The sequence below is a fragment of the Poecilia formosa genome, unplaced genomic scaffold, assembly GCF_000485575.1.
Source record: "Poecilia formosa unplaced genomic scaffold, Poecilia_formosa-5.1.2 Scaffold213, whole genome shotgun sequence".
Classification (NCBI taxonomy): domain Eukaryota; kingdom Metazoa; phylum Chordata; class Actinopteri; order Cyprinodontiformes; family Poeciliidae; genus Poecilia; species Poecilia formosa.
In genome coordinates, this window is record NW_006800152.1 from 440,640 (window position 1) to 454,061 (window position 13,422).

At 39.4% G+C, this 13,422-nt stretch overlaps 1 protein-coding gene across 1 annotated transcript in view; it reads left to right on the top strand.

Annotated features, from left to right (window-relative positions):
• The window catches only part of elp3 (elongator acetyltransferase complex subunit 3), a 23,825-nt gene that overhangs the window by 760 nt on the left and 9,643 nt on the right, over positions 1-13,422 (top strand). Inside the window, exons 3-9 of the mRNA XM_007567754.2 lie at positions 185-323; positions 641-711; positions 899-962; positions 1,066-1,134; positions 2,402-2,556; positions 8,393-8,554; positions 8,656-8,782. Of these exons, the coding sequence (XP_007567816.1) occupies positions 185-323; positions 641-711; positions 899-962; positions 1,066-1,134; positions 2,402-2,556; positions 8,393-8,554; positions 8,656-8,782 (787 nt within the window). The remainder of the gene's footprint in view (positions 1-184; positions 324-640; positions 712-898; positions 963-1,065; positions 1,135-2,401; positions 2,557-8,392; positions 8,555-8,655; positions 8,783-13,422) is intronic.

Here is a 13,422-nt window from a genome sequence, read left to right on the forward strand (position 1 = left end):
ATAAAATTTTTTGCAAAATTAACCAGTGACTCTACTTTATAATATAACAGTTTAAAGCATCCATAGTTGGTGCATAACAAAAGTATTGGTAAAACAAAACAATAATAAATTAGGTTGAATTTTTTGGAATACCTTGCTCATTACCTTGTTTTAAGATGTACTGACTCACGTTTTTCTCTCTCAGGGTGAAGACGAAGACCTCAGCGAAGTACGGACTTGAAGCCCAGCCACGGCTAGTTGACATCATCGCGGCGGTTCCGCCACAGTACCGCCGGGTTCTGGTGCCCAAGCTGAAAGCCAAACCCATCCGAACCGCTAGCGGGGTGAGTAACCCCAACTTTCTCCTCATCTCTCCCTTTAGCTCCTGGTAGAGTTCTCTAAGTGTCCTCATGCCTTCCAACTAAATACATAGAATTAGTTTTCTGAATGCAATAAAAGAGGTCAGATGTGTCATTCAGATAACTACCATACAATTACAACATGAAGAACTCCTCAAAAAAAGTTAAATTGACCTCAGCAAAAACCCAGAACCTCACCAGTAGACTTGTACACAAAAACTATGGGTTAACATTAGCATCTAAAGCTTCTTTGTTAATTGAAAAAAATAGCTAAAACTTCAGCACTTTTGTCTCTGTCGCAGATTGCGGTTGTGGCTGTGATGTGCAAACCACATAGATGTCCTCACATCAGCTTTACGGGAAACATCTGTGTGTAAGTATTACTCTTAATTTTTACAGAATAAATTCTCTGTTTTAGACTTCATGTTATTGTAAAACAACAAAACAGACTTTTTAACAGCGTTTTAGAAAGCTTCAGTTGTCTTGAAGGGCTATTTGCTTGCTATTTAGTCTCCTAATGTTACATTTCTTCATATTTTATGTCTTTTTATCTTTGGCAGTTACTGTCCAGGGGGACCGGACTCTGATTTCGAATACTCCACACAGTCGTACACTGGCTACGAGGTGAGGCTCTTATAGTCCATCTGTTTTCCCAGTGACTGTATGATTTAATAAGTGAAAAAACAAAAAACATTTAAATGTCTTTGTTTGTTTGTTTTATAAAAAGCCAACATCTATGAGGGCGATCCGAGCTCGCTATGACCCCTTTCTACAGACCAGACACCGAGTGGAGCAGGTCAGAGACTCCCAGCTCTCTATATTTCATAAATATTTACACCCTTTGAATTACTCATGTCATAACCACAAATTTTAATGTATTTTATTGGGTTTTTACATACAAAGTAGTGAAGCAGAAGGAAAACATAGAGGATGAAAGATGGTTTTCTTTACTCTGATGCCCCTAAATAACTGAACTGTAGAACCAGCAGCTGGAACAAATCCACCTCAGTAGGGATGTTAACACATGTGGTCATTGATGATAGTTTTTGCAGACGCTAATTAAGGGTCACAGCTTTTGTCGCCCCTGCAAGACCTCAATTATAGGAATGTATAAATGAATGGTCCCAATTTCTCTTGTGCATCAGAGCAGAACGATTCATTTTCTGCTGATGATCTACTGATGCTGCTCTTATGTGAAATCAAATCGCTTGTAACTCAACTACATGTGGGCTGGGTTTCAAGTTTTGATTTCATACCTTTTCTTTTCTGATGGAAACACAACGCTATCCGCTAGGAGAGAACCGATAAATCGGACCAGATTTCCTTAACTTTGGAAGACTTGCTGACACTTGAATGTAAAACCGATCTTTTCCACCAATCCTGTGCAGTCATGCAGATCGTGTCTAGATGAGCGCGGTTAACAGTCATCCACCTGTTGCCAATGTAGCGACTATTGCTATATTTTGCAATTTTTCAGATATAAAAAAAGAAATCAGAATTGACACATTAATCTTTTTAAAAATTGGTGATCGGCAAGAAATTTGCAATCAGTGCACCCTAATGTCTACCAGCTGTCACTGTTGAGGGAAAAATAAAGGTTTTTTTTGTTAAAACTAGATTTTTTTTTTTTAACAAATGCTTTAGAAAGCACATATTTATTTGATTTACACATATTACAAACCTATTACATAAATGACTCCTTTAACTTTATAATGCTCAAAACTTGTAAAATCCAGCTAAAACTGATGGCTGAGCCCCCAGTTTTTACCAAATCTAAAATCTTCAATCAGGTTTAGGGCTTTCAGCTGAGAAATCATCGTCACACAAACAAAATATTTCGGTTTAAAATGGAGTAAAGTAATTTTTAAACTCACAAAGTGGGAAAATAGTGAAATTATGTTGCTCTTCTAAAACAAACATAGCAGGAAAAACATTAAATTAATATAAGTCGGTTTATTGCTGTAACTACCTCTTGCAAACTCAAAGGACAACAGTTATTTTGGGTTAAAGTTTATTTTATTTCTCACCTTGTTACAACTGATTTCATTGCTTGCTGTCTGCAGCTGAAGCAGCTGGGCCACAGTGTGGACAAGGTGGAGTTCATCGTGATGGGTGGCACCTTCATGGCCCTGCCTGAGGAGTACAGAGACTACTTCATCAGGAACCTCCATGACGCCCTGTCAGGTCACACCTCCAACAACGTAGCGGAGGCTGTCAGGTACAAACTGCTTCTGAGCGCCTCAGTATTTCATCTGTCTTCTAGACTTCTCTATAAAGGGGGCAGTATGATGTCAAATAGACGTTTTTGAGCTTTACATCATGTCGTAATGTTATACTCTCGTCAAAAATATACGTGGAGTGTTGTCTTGATTCTTTCATGTATGTTTGAGAAATCCTTTAGTCTCCACGGAAACCATTCAGCTGATCAAAACGCCTCGTTGAAACTAGCTCTGCCTTCGAGACTCAGCTCCTCTTCTGAGCTGCGTCTTGAAGGCCTAGGCTCCAGTTTCTGAGCTTTCGCCTCACAGAGCAGTCCTCCGCTGCAACTCACCCACTCAGCTCCTTCAGACTAGCCAGCAGCAATTAGACAACACCTAGTACAGTGGTTCTTAACTTGGGTTCGATCGAACCCAAGGGGTTCGATGAGTCGGTCTCAGGGGTTCGGTGGAGCCTCTGCCGCAGAGGTAAAGACACACTGTGTAAAGTCGTGATGACGCCCCGCTTTGCCATCACTTGCTGCAGAGGATCACGTTACATTGCTTAGCCAATCAGAGCTGCAGAGGAGCACTGATTGAAGGAGTTCCACTCTCAGCATGGATTTGAACTTGTGTCTTTAATTACTTCAGCAAAACTCACAGTTTTTACCAAATTCTGTAGCTTTCGGTGTACTTCTAAATCTGCTCCCCAGTTGCATCTTTTCGGGGTTGCTACTGCCTCTAGTGGCGTGGGGGTGGTAACACAACTAATATAATTACATTACTAAATCAGAATACCGCAAAGTCTTTACTATTTATTATACATTTCTCATTCTCTTAAGAATGCAGAGCTAATTAAATGATCTAAATAAGACCTTAAAGTGGTTCCAGTTTCTCTCGATGGCCAACCTGTTGAAACTGTGGCAGATTTTAAGTACCTTGGCTCGTTCCTGGACAGTCAGCTCAACTTTGCTGAAAACACTGACTATATTTTGAAGAACTGTTCTCAGAGACTCTACCTTTTAAGAAGACTTAGTGATCATGTCTTCTTAAAAGACATGATCACTTAAAAGTCACCCCTATGTCTTGAATTTTGGGGGGTGGGGAGGTTATATTTTATTTATCACTACAGAAGGGTTCAGTGAATGCGCATATGAAACTGGTGGGTTTGGTACCTCAAAAAAGGTTAAGAACCACTGACCTAGTGGAACTGAGCATCTGCTGAGCTCATTATAGGAGCTACTTCTCAGTGCAACACTGGTAAAAACATTGTGAAAGGGTTAATAGAGAAACCATGCTGTGATGACTTCTTGAAGGTAGAGTTTCAGAAAGAGCAGTAATTTCTTAAAGAGACAGAGGCCCAATTTCATGACATTTAAATTACAAAGTAAAATTTCCTTTAAGTCATATTTGATATATACAATACAGATAGTTGATTGTGCTATAAAATGGCACTATGCTTCTAGAAAATGAATAGTACTGTTCTTTTAAAGGTCTTTAATACAAGTTATATATGAGTAGCATAAAACAATGTGGGGTGTTTTTTCTTCTGAGGAGGAATAACTGTAAAACAAGGTTGTTCTAATTTAGAACAAAGTTATCACATAGTGGACATTGTAAGCTCCCTTTAGCATGTTATTTTAGCAATTAGAGTTTAGCATTACTAAAAAAATCAGCCTCTTTGTACATATGTTTTGTTAATATCTGAGGATGTGCACAACTGTTTCACAAAAATCCAATTGAGATAGATCTGCTTACACTTATTAGCCACCCATTAGCTTTATGGCAGCATGTAGTTCTACATAGAACACAAATGTTCCGTACCGTGTACATTTGTCTCTCATCTTATGCTTACAAATACAGCTTTTTAAAATATGTGATAATAATCTGCATAGATATCTAAAGCAAAATACAGGGGTGCCTTAAATTCTCCTTTTAGAGTTCTTTCTTTTCTACTTTAAGTTTAGGAGGAATTACTCAGTCAATATTTTCTTGACAGTTTATGAAGAGTGTCTGTATGTAACAACTTGGCCACTAGAGGGTGCTGTTTTACTATACATTATTCTCTACAACGTAGAAGCACCGTATCTTGTTGGGTGTTACAGCTTAACTTTGAGGCAAAAAGATATAGAAAATAACTTGAATGTAATTTGAATGTAATAATGTGTTCTGCTGGTACACAATATCAAGAATGAAAGAAATCAGCAATGATTTTAGACATCTGTGCACAAATGCATTATCTTGATTTACAAAGAGAGAAAATGTGTACAAGTGGAAAAAAATTGAATATGAATACCAATCTTCAAAGTAGTAGCTTTTCTCATCTATTCATCCCTTAGTTAAAGCATGCAATGCTTTAACTTAGAGAATTTGGGGGGTGGGGGGAAACAGAAGCTTCTTTTTTGGCTTTTCATTTTCTGCAAGCCATTATTATCAAAATGACAAGAAATAAAGGATTGAAATTAGGGATGTCCCAGTTTGAAAATTCAGGCCAATATTGATGCAGGATCATTGCTGTTCTGGCTGCTAACTAATATTTACCACCCTAGTTTCACTTATTGGACCGATACCAATACATCAACAAAGCACTAACCGATATTGATGTTGATGCCGATATATCGTGCATCCCTACTTAACATTTTTCGCTTTCTGAAACAAAACTCTTGAACTTATTCCAGATTTTCAAACTTGTTCAGATGTAACTGTAGATAGTTTTAGTGAAAAAGACTCAGACATGATGATGATGGCAAACAGAAAAAATAGAGGGTACAATGTGTGTTAGGAGCCCACAACATCGGAAGAAAATGTTGCTTAAAATTGCAATGACAATACTGTTTACAAAATATGATATTCTACCAAAAATTGTTGCAACATTTTTTTATTTTTTTATTTTTTACAGCCATGTGACCCAGACACCTTCCAATAGGGGTGGGCGATATGGACTTAAAGTTTTAACATAATATTTTATAGCACTATTGGGATAATGATAAAAGAAAGAATTTATTATTTTTTTCTGTAACTTCAAGTGATTGAATGGCACAGTAATCATAGTTTCGCAAATACAAATGCTGCTCTGAAAAAAGTTGTAATACGCTTCTTTTGGACACCAGTCATATAAAGAATCTGCTCATAGTATCTGCATTTAATCATATTTTCACATTTATTGCCACTTTCTTGCTGAAAAAGCAGTGGAACAAATTATAAACTTAACAATCCCAACAACACAGACAGTTCCTGGGGGGATTTTAAACATTGTTAAATAAAATTTATTGCAAGAACAATATATTTCAGTTATTATCATAAGAAGTGTATCACTTGATAAACGATGATAAACGATATGATAAATGCCCACCGTTACCTTCCAGTAATTGAGTCGACATATTCTGGTGTCAAACATCAGGCCGTCTGGCTAACAGCTGAAGGGTGGGCTACATCTGGTAACTCCAGCAAGGAAACAATTTTGTAAAGACGATAAAGGCAGAATTTGTTCATGATGATGTTTGAGAACCAAAATGAGTTAGACCTCAATGTATAATTTGTTTTGTTTGAACGCATAACTTTATAATGTAACTTCTGGTAGTTACACTGTATACCTTTGAATCACACCACTGCTTGATTCAACGCACCATGGTTGATCCTGGAAGAGCCCAAAGGAGTCCATCTCTTGAATGAAGCCAGTGATAACGCAGTAGGGGGAGATAAGTGAAGCCACTCGTCCTTTAGTTCAATCGATTCCTCTCTAGCTGAGTCAGGGGAGAACTTCGAGTGAAATCAGACACGCTTCTGCTCAGTATGGATGGACTGCAACTTTCAAATGGTGTTTAATTGAAGTGACTGGGCTTTTACTAACTGGTTTGTCAAAAGGAGACGTTTCCTTTCCTAAAGCCTAAAAAGACTAAGAAGCCTGGTTTACGTGAGCGTCTTTCGTTGCGTCTATCATCAAGTGTGTGAGCAATCTCACAGGTGTGTGCCTTAATTCACCCCAGTCCGCTGTTGTCACGCTTTGTTAAGACACTATGATTGCCGTAATTGTGGAGAGCGCTTGCTAGGTTCGGATAAGACTGGGCTCGGCTGAAAAGCGCTCCTGCTTTCGGCTGCTGGTGTGTGATAATTGCAATGTTTGTGCATCGAAGAATCGCGCGGCCGCGGCTCTTACTCGCGCTGCGGGCACACTGCCTCTTGATCTGATAGAAGCGGTGAAGTACCTGGAGATAATCGCCTGAGATAATAGACTTTTTATTGATTCATCTCCCACAATCTGATCATCCTCTGTGGAGCATAAACTCTTGTAATTAGAGTAAATCAGCCAGCAGACTGTAAAAGATGGACATTTACTGCCAGTAGATCCAAAATCAGGGGGAATAGGCGCTGGTGTGAGGGGAGCTAATGGTCATTGGAGCAGCTGGAGCGGAGAAAATGACATCTGGCTCGTGTGCTGAAATGACGCAGCTCTTGTTGTTTTGGTGATTTTGATCAGTGAGTGTAGTAACTCTGAAAGTGGTACACCGGTCAGATTCAGGCTAAATGAAGCTGAGAAGACATTGGTCTTCAGATTACATTTAAAAAGGACAGCAAAACAAGCCAGTTCATTGTCGTTTCCACCCATTGTCTGAAAGGTTCAGTTTTTATTCATCAGCAATAGATTTATGTTCAGACATGGTGTGTGTACACACAGGTTTTCATCGGGAAAACTGGAAACGCAGAGTGCAGGGACGCAAGGACAAGACAATCCCAAATTCAATTGGAGAGAACCAGCACCAGACAGAAGATAACTTGTGCCTCATACTCCATTGGGAGTCCCGTCGAAAAGGGCGTGGCTTTAACTGGTTCTTCCTCAGTCAGCCCTGCCCATGTTCGTCTTTGTTTGCAAATCCTGCGCAGTTCCTTCAAATTTTTTGGAACTACCTCAGGAGTGGTAACAACCTGGTCTTTAGTGCAAGTGATCTCATTAGCAACAGACTGATTGTGCCTTGGATTTACCTTACAATCTGAGTGAAGGCGGTACTTTCAAACTCCTCGAACAACATCTCAACCACAATTTTCAATCTGCTACTAGACCATAGAAGATTGCGAGCTGGAAATAGATAATTTTGTGGTTAAACTTTGAGGCTTTTATCAATTGAAGATAAAAACATCTATTGTGCGCAGTTGCAGAGCGCCACACTTGGGTGGAAGAGTGCGTACATCTTCATCTGAAAGGGGCAATCCATAGTGAAGAAATACACTAAGAGATTTCTGTGAAACTGGCCACTATGTGCAAAATGACATAATTTTAGCATCGACCGTAACTCTTGTGCGCCGGCAGAGTGAAGAACACACTGCTGAAAAACTTTGCTAGAACCAAGCAAAACATTAACTGGCTGGAATGAGACTAGACAATAGAGAAGGGGCCTTGGACTACAGGGCAGACTCTGAAAACTGTCGGGATCATGGTTCATTGATGATGCTATTGGTTTTCCGACCATAAATTGATTAATGACTTCCGGTATTAGTCAAAAATATCCGCACCTAATAACGTTTCTCAGTAACAACACTGGAAACGATGTCCTGTGTAGCTTTTAAAGTTGGGTCTTTCATCTTTCTAGCATTAATGTGTCTTTAATGTGAGGTTAGTGTTAACTATCTGGGTGATGAGCCGTTTCAATTTACAGCACGCAAATTGATGTTGCTAAATGATGCCTCCAATATATCCTCTGTTCTCTTCCGACCCTCAAATATTTATTCTCATTGGCACCAAATGGTCAAATTAAAAAGTCATTACAGGAAGAGAGACATTTAGTAAAATAATCCCAAGACGCACCGCGGGAGAACCGAACCCAACCCGGGTTGACTCGAGTGGCGGCCTCTCTCTCGCTGCAGGTACTCGGAGCGCAGCAACACCAAGTGTGTGGGAATCACCATAGAGACGCGGCCGGACTACTGCCTGAAGCGCCACCTCAGCGACATGCTGAGCTACGGCTGCACCCGGCTGGAAATCGGCGTGCAGAGTGTTTACGAAGACGTGGCCAGAGACACCAACAGGTTAGTATGTCTGACAGGGAAAACAGAACATTTGTTTTTATTTTGGTAAAATAATCCCAGTCCTGTCTCTACATTTGACCTTTTCCATATTTTTTTTCCAGAGGCCACACAGTGCGAGCTGTGTGTGAGTCTTTCCAGCTGGCAAAGGATGCTGGGTTTAAGGTTGTTGCACACATGATGCCAGACCTGCCCAATGTTGGCATGGAGAGGGACGTGGAGCAGTTTATAGTAAGTACTATTCATTTTAAAGGGGCAGTTTTATGTAACAGCAACATTTTTGAGCTTTATATCATGTTATAATGTTATTACCTCATCAAAAAACATACCTGGAGTGTTGCCTTGATTCTTTAATGCATGTTTGAGAAATCCTTTAATCTCCATGGCAACCATTCAGCTGTGCAAAATGCCTGGATGGACCTAGCGCCGCCTTCGAGGACAATGCTCCTCCTCAGAGCTGCAGTTTCCATGCTCCAGGCTTTTTAGCCCCAAAAAAAGATTTTCTAGGAGGGCGCTATGTTTAGCTCCATGCATCTTCCCATTAACTCTTTTTCAAGATACACACCCCACAGCATGAAGCTGCCACTACTGTGTTTCACGGAGAAGTGGTGTATTCAGGGTGATTTGACTGGAGTTGGCTTTAACGGTTAAAATTCAAAACTGTCAATCAAAACAGTGGGTGAAACTTGTGTTTTTGTTTCAACATGGTCAATTAGAGCAAAAGATTTTATTTGACAACATTAAACAGAAATAGATGTTACTGAGGGTTAGAGAATGAGATAATTATCCTTATAAACCTCAGTGCTGATAAGTTCCAAACACTGAAATGTGTAAAGAAAAAGGAGGGTAGGGCTGTATTTTTGTGGCAGTATTACACACACAAAAAAAATCAAAATTTCTTTTGTTGTAGTTGTTTTTACAATCCCGGTTAATATCATGCTGCCACTGGAGACTTCTTAAGCAATTCTGTACAGAGTGTGGCTGCTTTTCCATAAATAAATGTGTTGGATGTCCTTTCAAACTACAGAAGTCAGATTTAATGATGGAGGCATTCTTGCAGTTTTGGCAGTAACCACCAAACAAGGACATAAAGGAGAGTAGACCTATTAAACTGTCTGACAGTATATACTTTACTGCATGTTGGACTAAAATCCACTAATGAACTCTGGCTTACTGGTCCTAATGCACCGTATATCGAGCAATGACTAATATGTTCTAAAAAGATTGTGAATAGTTAGCTTTTTTTTCTAGTGTTTTTCTATTGAAGCAAAAAAGGTCATGAATATGACGACATGTGGCGGTGAGAAGCTGAGGACAGACTGTTTGTCCGCTGCTGGGATCACTGTTACTCCCACCTCTGGTAAAAGAAAAAATAGGCATGTTTTTATTTAGCCAGAGAACAAATTGATGTAAAAATATAATTTTTGACAACTTTGTCAGTTCCCACGCTCACTGGCACCCGTAGGTTGCTTATATTTTTTCTATTACTGAATGTCTCTCCTGCAAGCAACAGTCATAGGCAACATGCAAAATATACATAAAGCAATCCAGACTTCTAAAAAAATGCTATGTAGTTGCATTTTATTCAAGCTGCAGTATGTAACTTTAATAAAAAAAAAAGTTTTCTTCATATTTGTTAAAGCTGTCACCATGTTGTGACAGTTTATGAGACAAATAATCTGTGAAAAGATCGATCTCCTCCACCTGCTCCCTGAACTACTATTGCTAACTAAAGTAATGCAATGTTCCGACCAAAACAACCAATCAGAGCCAGGAGGACGGTCTTAATGCTGTCAATCAACCTCATTCACTCACTGCTAATTGTGCTGGTGGGGGAGAAACAACTTATCATTACAGGAAAACTGTTTATCTGCCATTATTGGTAGCTATGCTAACCAGACTGAGCTTTCACAACAGGCTGCGCTAGCTACAGCATAGCACAGAGCAAGGGGGGGGGAGGATGAGCAGCTACATGAGATTGTGATTGGCAGCACTAAAACTCTAGTCCTGCCTCTGATTGATTGTTTCAAGCACTGGAAGAAGGCAGAGGAAATAGATTTTTCACAGGTTATCTCTCATGCCATACTGTCACAATATAATGGCAGTTTTAACAAATATGTAAAAAAATATATATTTTTAAAAAGTTACATACTGCAGCTTTAATTTCACTTAGGATCTGTAACTGATCTCAATTTTAATCGATAAACATATTGACAAAATGTGCAACATTCTCAATTTAGAAATTGTTGTTGCTGCTAAATTATTGAAAAAAAATATACACATGAGCTCAACAACAAATTAATTTCTTGTTTTCAATCTGTTATCTTTAGAAACGTGTTTTACGGACGCTGACATTAGCGATTCTGCAGCAGCATGTTTAGCTTTGAGATGCTATTTTAGGTTAACTCCTTTTTTTGGGGCACAACTTGCACACAACAAAATTACAAAAAATAGCAGGAAATCTCCGCATCAAGTATATCATTAAGTTTATTGTTTGTGACATCCGTAATCATACCTCGTTCCTTTCGTCGGCATCCGCGTGCGTCACCGTCACTCGGCTCACAGCGGTGTGGCAACGAGTGCTACATGTGGCATCTGAAAATAGCAGAGCCAAAAGCTGCGAGAGCGGCATCACAGGCCGAACTGCGACGCGATGCGACGCAGCATCCCGTCAGATGTCTCTCACCAGCAGCTGGCTTCCTCTGCTCTGATTAGAGGCGGCTTCGACGTGAATGTGCAGAGTCAGGCAGGGCTCCCTCCCAGAACGCCTGACTGTAGGATGTAAATGAAGGCTGGCATTCCAGCCGCAGGCGCTTCCGCCTCATTTGGGGGTTTGTTTTTACAAATCAAATCAAGTAATTAAAAGTGGAATGAGTGGAAAATAGTGTTGCTGTTTTTTTTTGTTTTTTTTTTGTAAGTGTTACTGGTGAGATTTTAGACTCAAAATGTCAGTCATTTTCTCATTTGAATAGGTTTTATGTTAATTAAACAGATTTTTTTTTATATAAATAGTTGTGACTCCAACTGGTAGGAATCGGGAGGTAACGCACTCCTGAAGTTTGAAAGTTGAGTTTTTCATGTTTAATTAACGACTAATTTAAGAAACATTAAAAGAAAACTCAATTTCAGTCTAGAAATGTGACAGACTTTGTCAATGTGTTTGAATCTCTGTTGTTTATTGAACAACCATGGTCAAAAATGATGTTAGTAACACAGATGATTTTTAGTTATTTATTTTTTGATATTTGTCTAATGGCTTAACATCAAAACGAGACTGCATTTCATGGAGATCTTAAAAAGATCAGTGTGAAAAGGGTTTAAATGGATTTAAAAATCTGAGATTAGTGCAGTATACTTTGCAGATGTTCAGTATTTTTACTGTCTGCTGATTCTGCTTTTGGTGGCAGCAGGTCAGAAAGTTCACAGTATTTCAAAGGAAATCTCTGATGATCCCAGATATTGAGTAGTCTGTCCAGCTGCAGGAAAAAAGCAAAACTTCCCACAAAAATATCTGCCTGTCGACAGCAACGACAAGGTTTTATTGAAAAAGATGTGTAATGGATTAGCTCTGCTGTCCTGGCAAAGATACAGTTTAATTTTAATTTCCGAATGACCTTTTAATGGTATAGACAGAAAGCATCAACAAATGCATCACTAACATAGAGACCTTGAATGTGTTGCACTTAATGCAACAAAATATACAAAATACTTCATTCAAGCAAGGATGATGTCAGACTAGTGTTTTCTTCTCTGTTACCAATTTATTTGAGCATTGAGGATTAGAAGTTCAGTTCTCACATACAGGCTCAGTTCCAGCAGGGAAATGTCAAAGATGACACATTGAGAAAATATTTTTTACAGTGGCAGGTCAACAAAATCAGGGCCCTCTTTTCTCCCATATTGGAGCTAGAATACCACTAATTCTCGTGGTATTTCTAGGGTTACAGTTTGGTTTATAGTTAAAATATTGCGCGTTCCTCAGTAGCTAACAGTCCAGACCCTCAGTACGAAGCAAACCATAGAACAAGTGCCTGGTTTTTACCAGACTACACCAATATATGTCCAAAGCAGTGGTGCAAAAAGTGGGTATGCACCATAGGCAACGCATAGGGGCTCCATGCTAACGGGGGCGCCAAAACGATGGCCGAATAATTATCTCTAGTTGTTTGTGCATTAAAAATCCACTAGGGGTGCTAGAATGTGTCTGTACACAACTTGGAAAGTATTTATCTGCGTCCTCGATGCTAAATATAAAAACCACACCGCTAGCGTGACTCGCATGCTCAACGTGAACCTGTAGAAACACGACTATAGCTCAGCCTTTAGCCAGGTTGTTATGTGTTTGGCATGTTATTCAGATTGATCTCATGTGAATTATTTCATTAGTTTGCATAAAAGTTTCAGAGTATAGGGAAACATTTTCAGTGTCTCTAGTAAGGAACAGTCGGTTAACTTAATCTGGAATCATTTTTATCAATCTAATTAGCCGACTGATTGCCGTTACCCCCTCCATCCCCTACACTGGTGCATATTATCCTTTCATCTCAATGCTATAGGACAATAATCCTCCCACACTGCCTCCTAATGCATTTGAAGACTTAAACACCAGGAGCCTATAGCAAAAAGAAACAAATTAGTTTGTGAATTCCAGACTTGTTCATGCAGGATCCATATCAGCTTATTGTAGCGTCTCCAGCCCACTTCCTTAATGAGGTTACGTAAAAGTTTGTGCCTTCTCGTATATTTCTTGGATTACCTGTGTTTGGAAGTGTGTGTGTGTGTGTGTGTGTGTGTGTGTGTGTGGGTGTGTGTGTGTGTGTGTGTGTGTGTGTGTGTGTGGGTGTGTGTGTGTGTGTGTGTGTGTGTGTGTG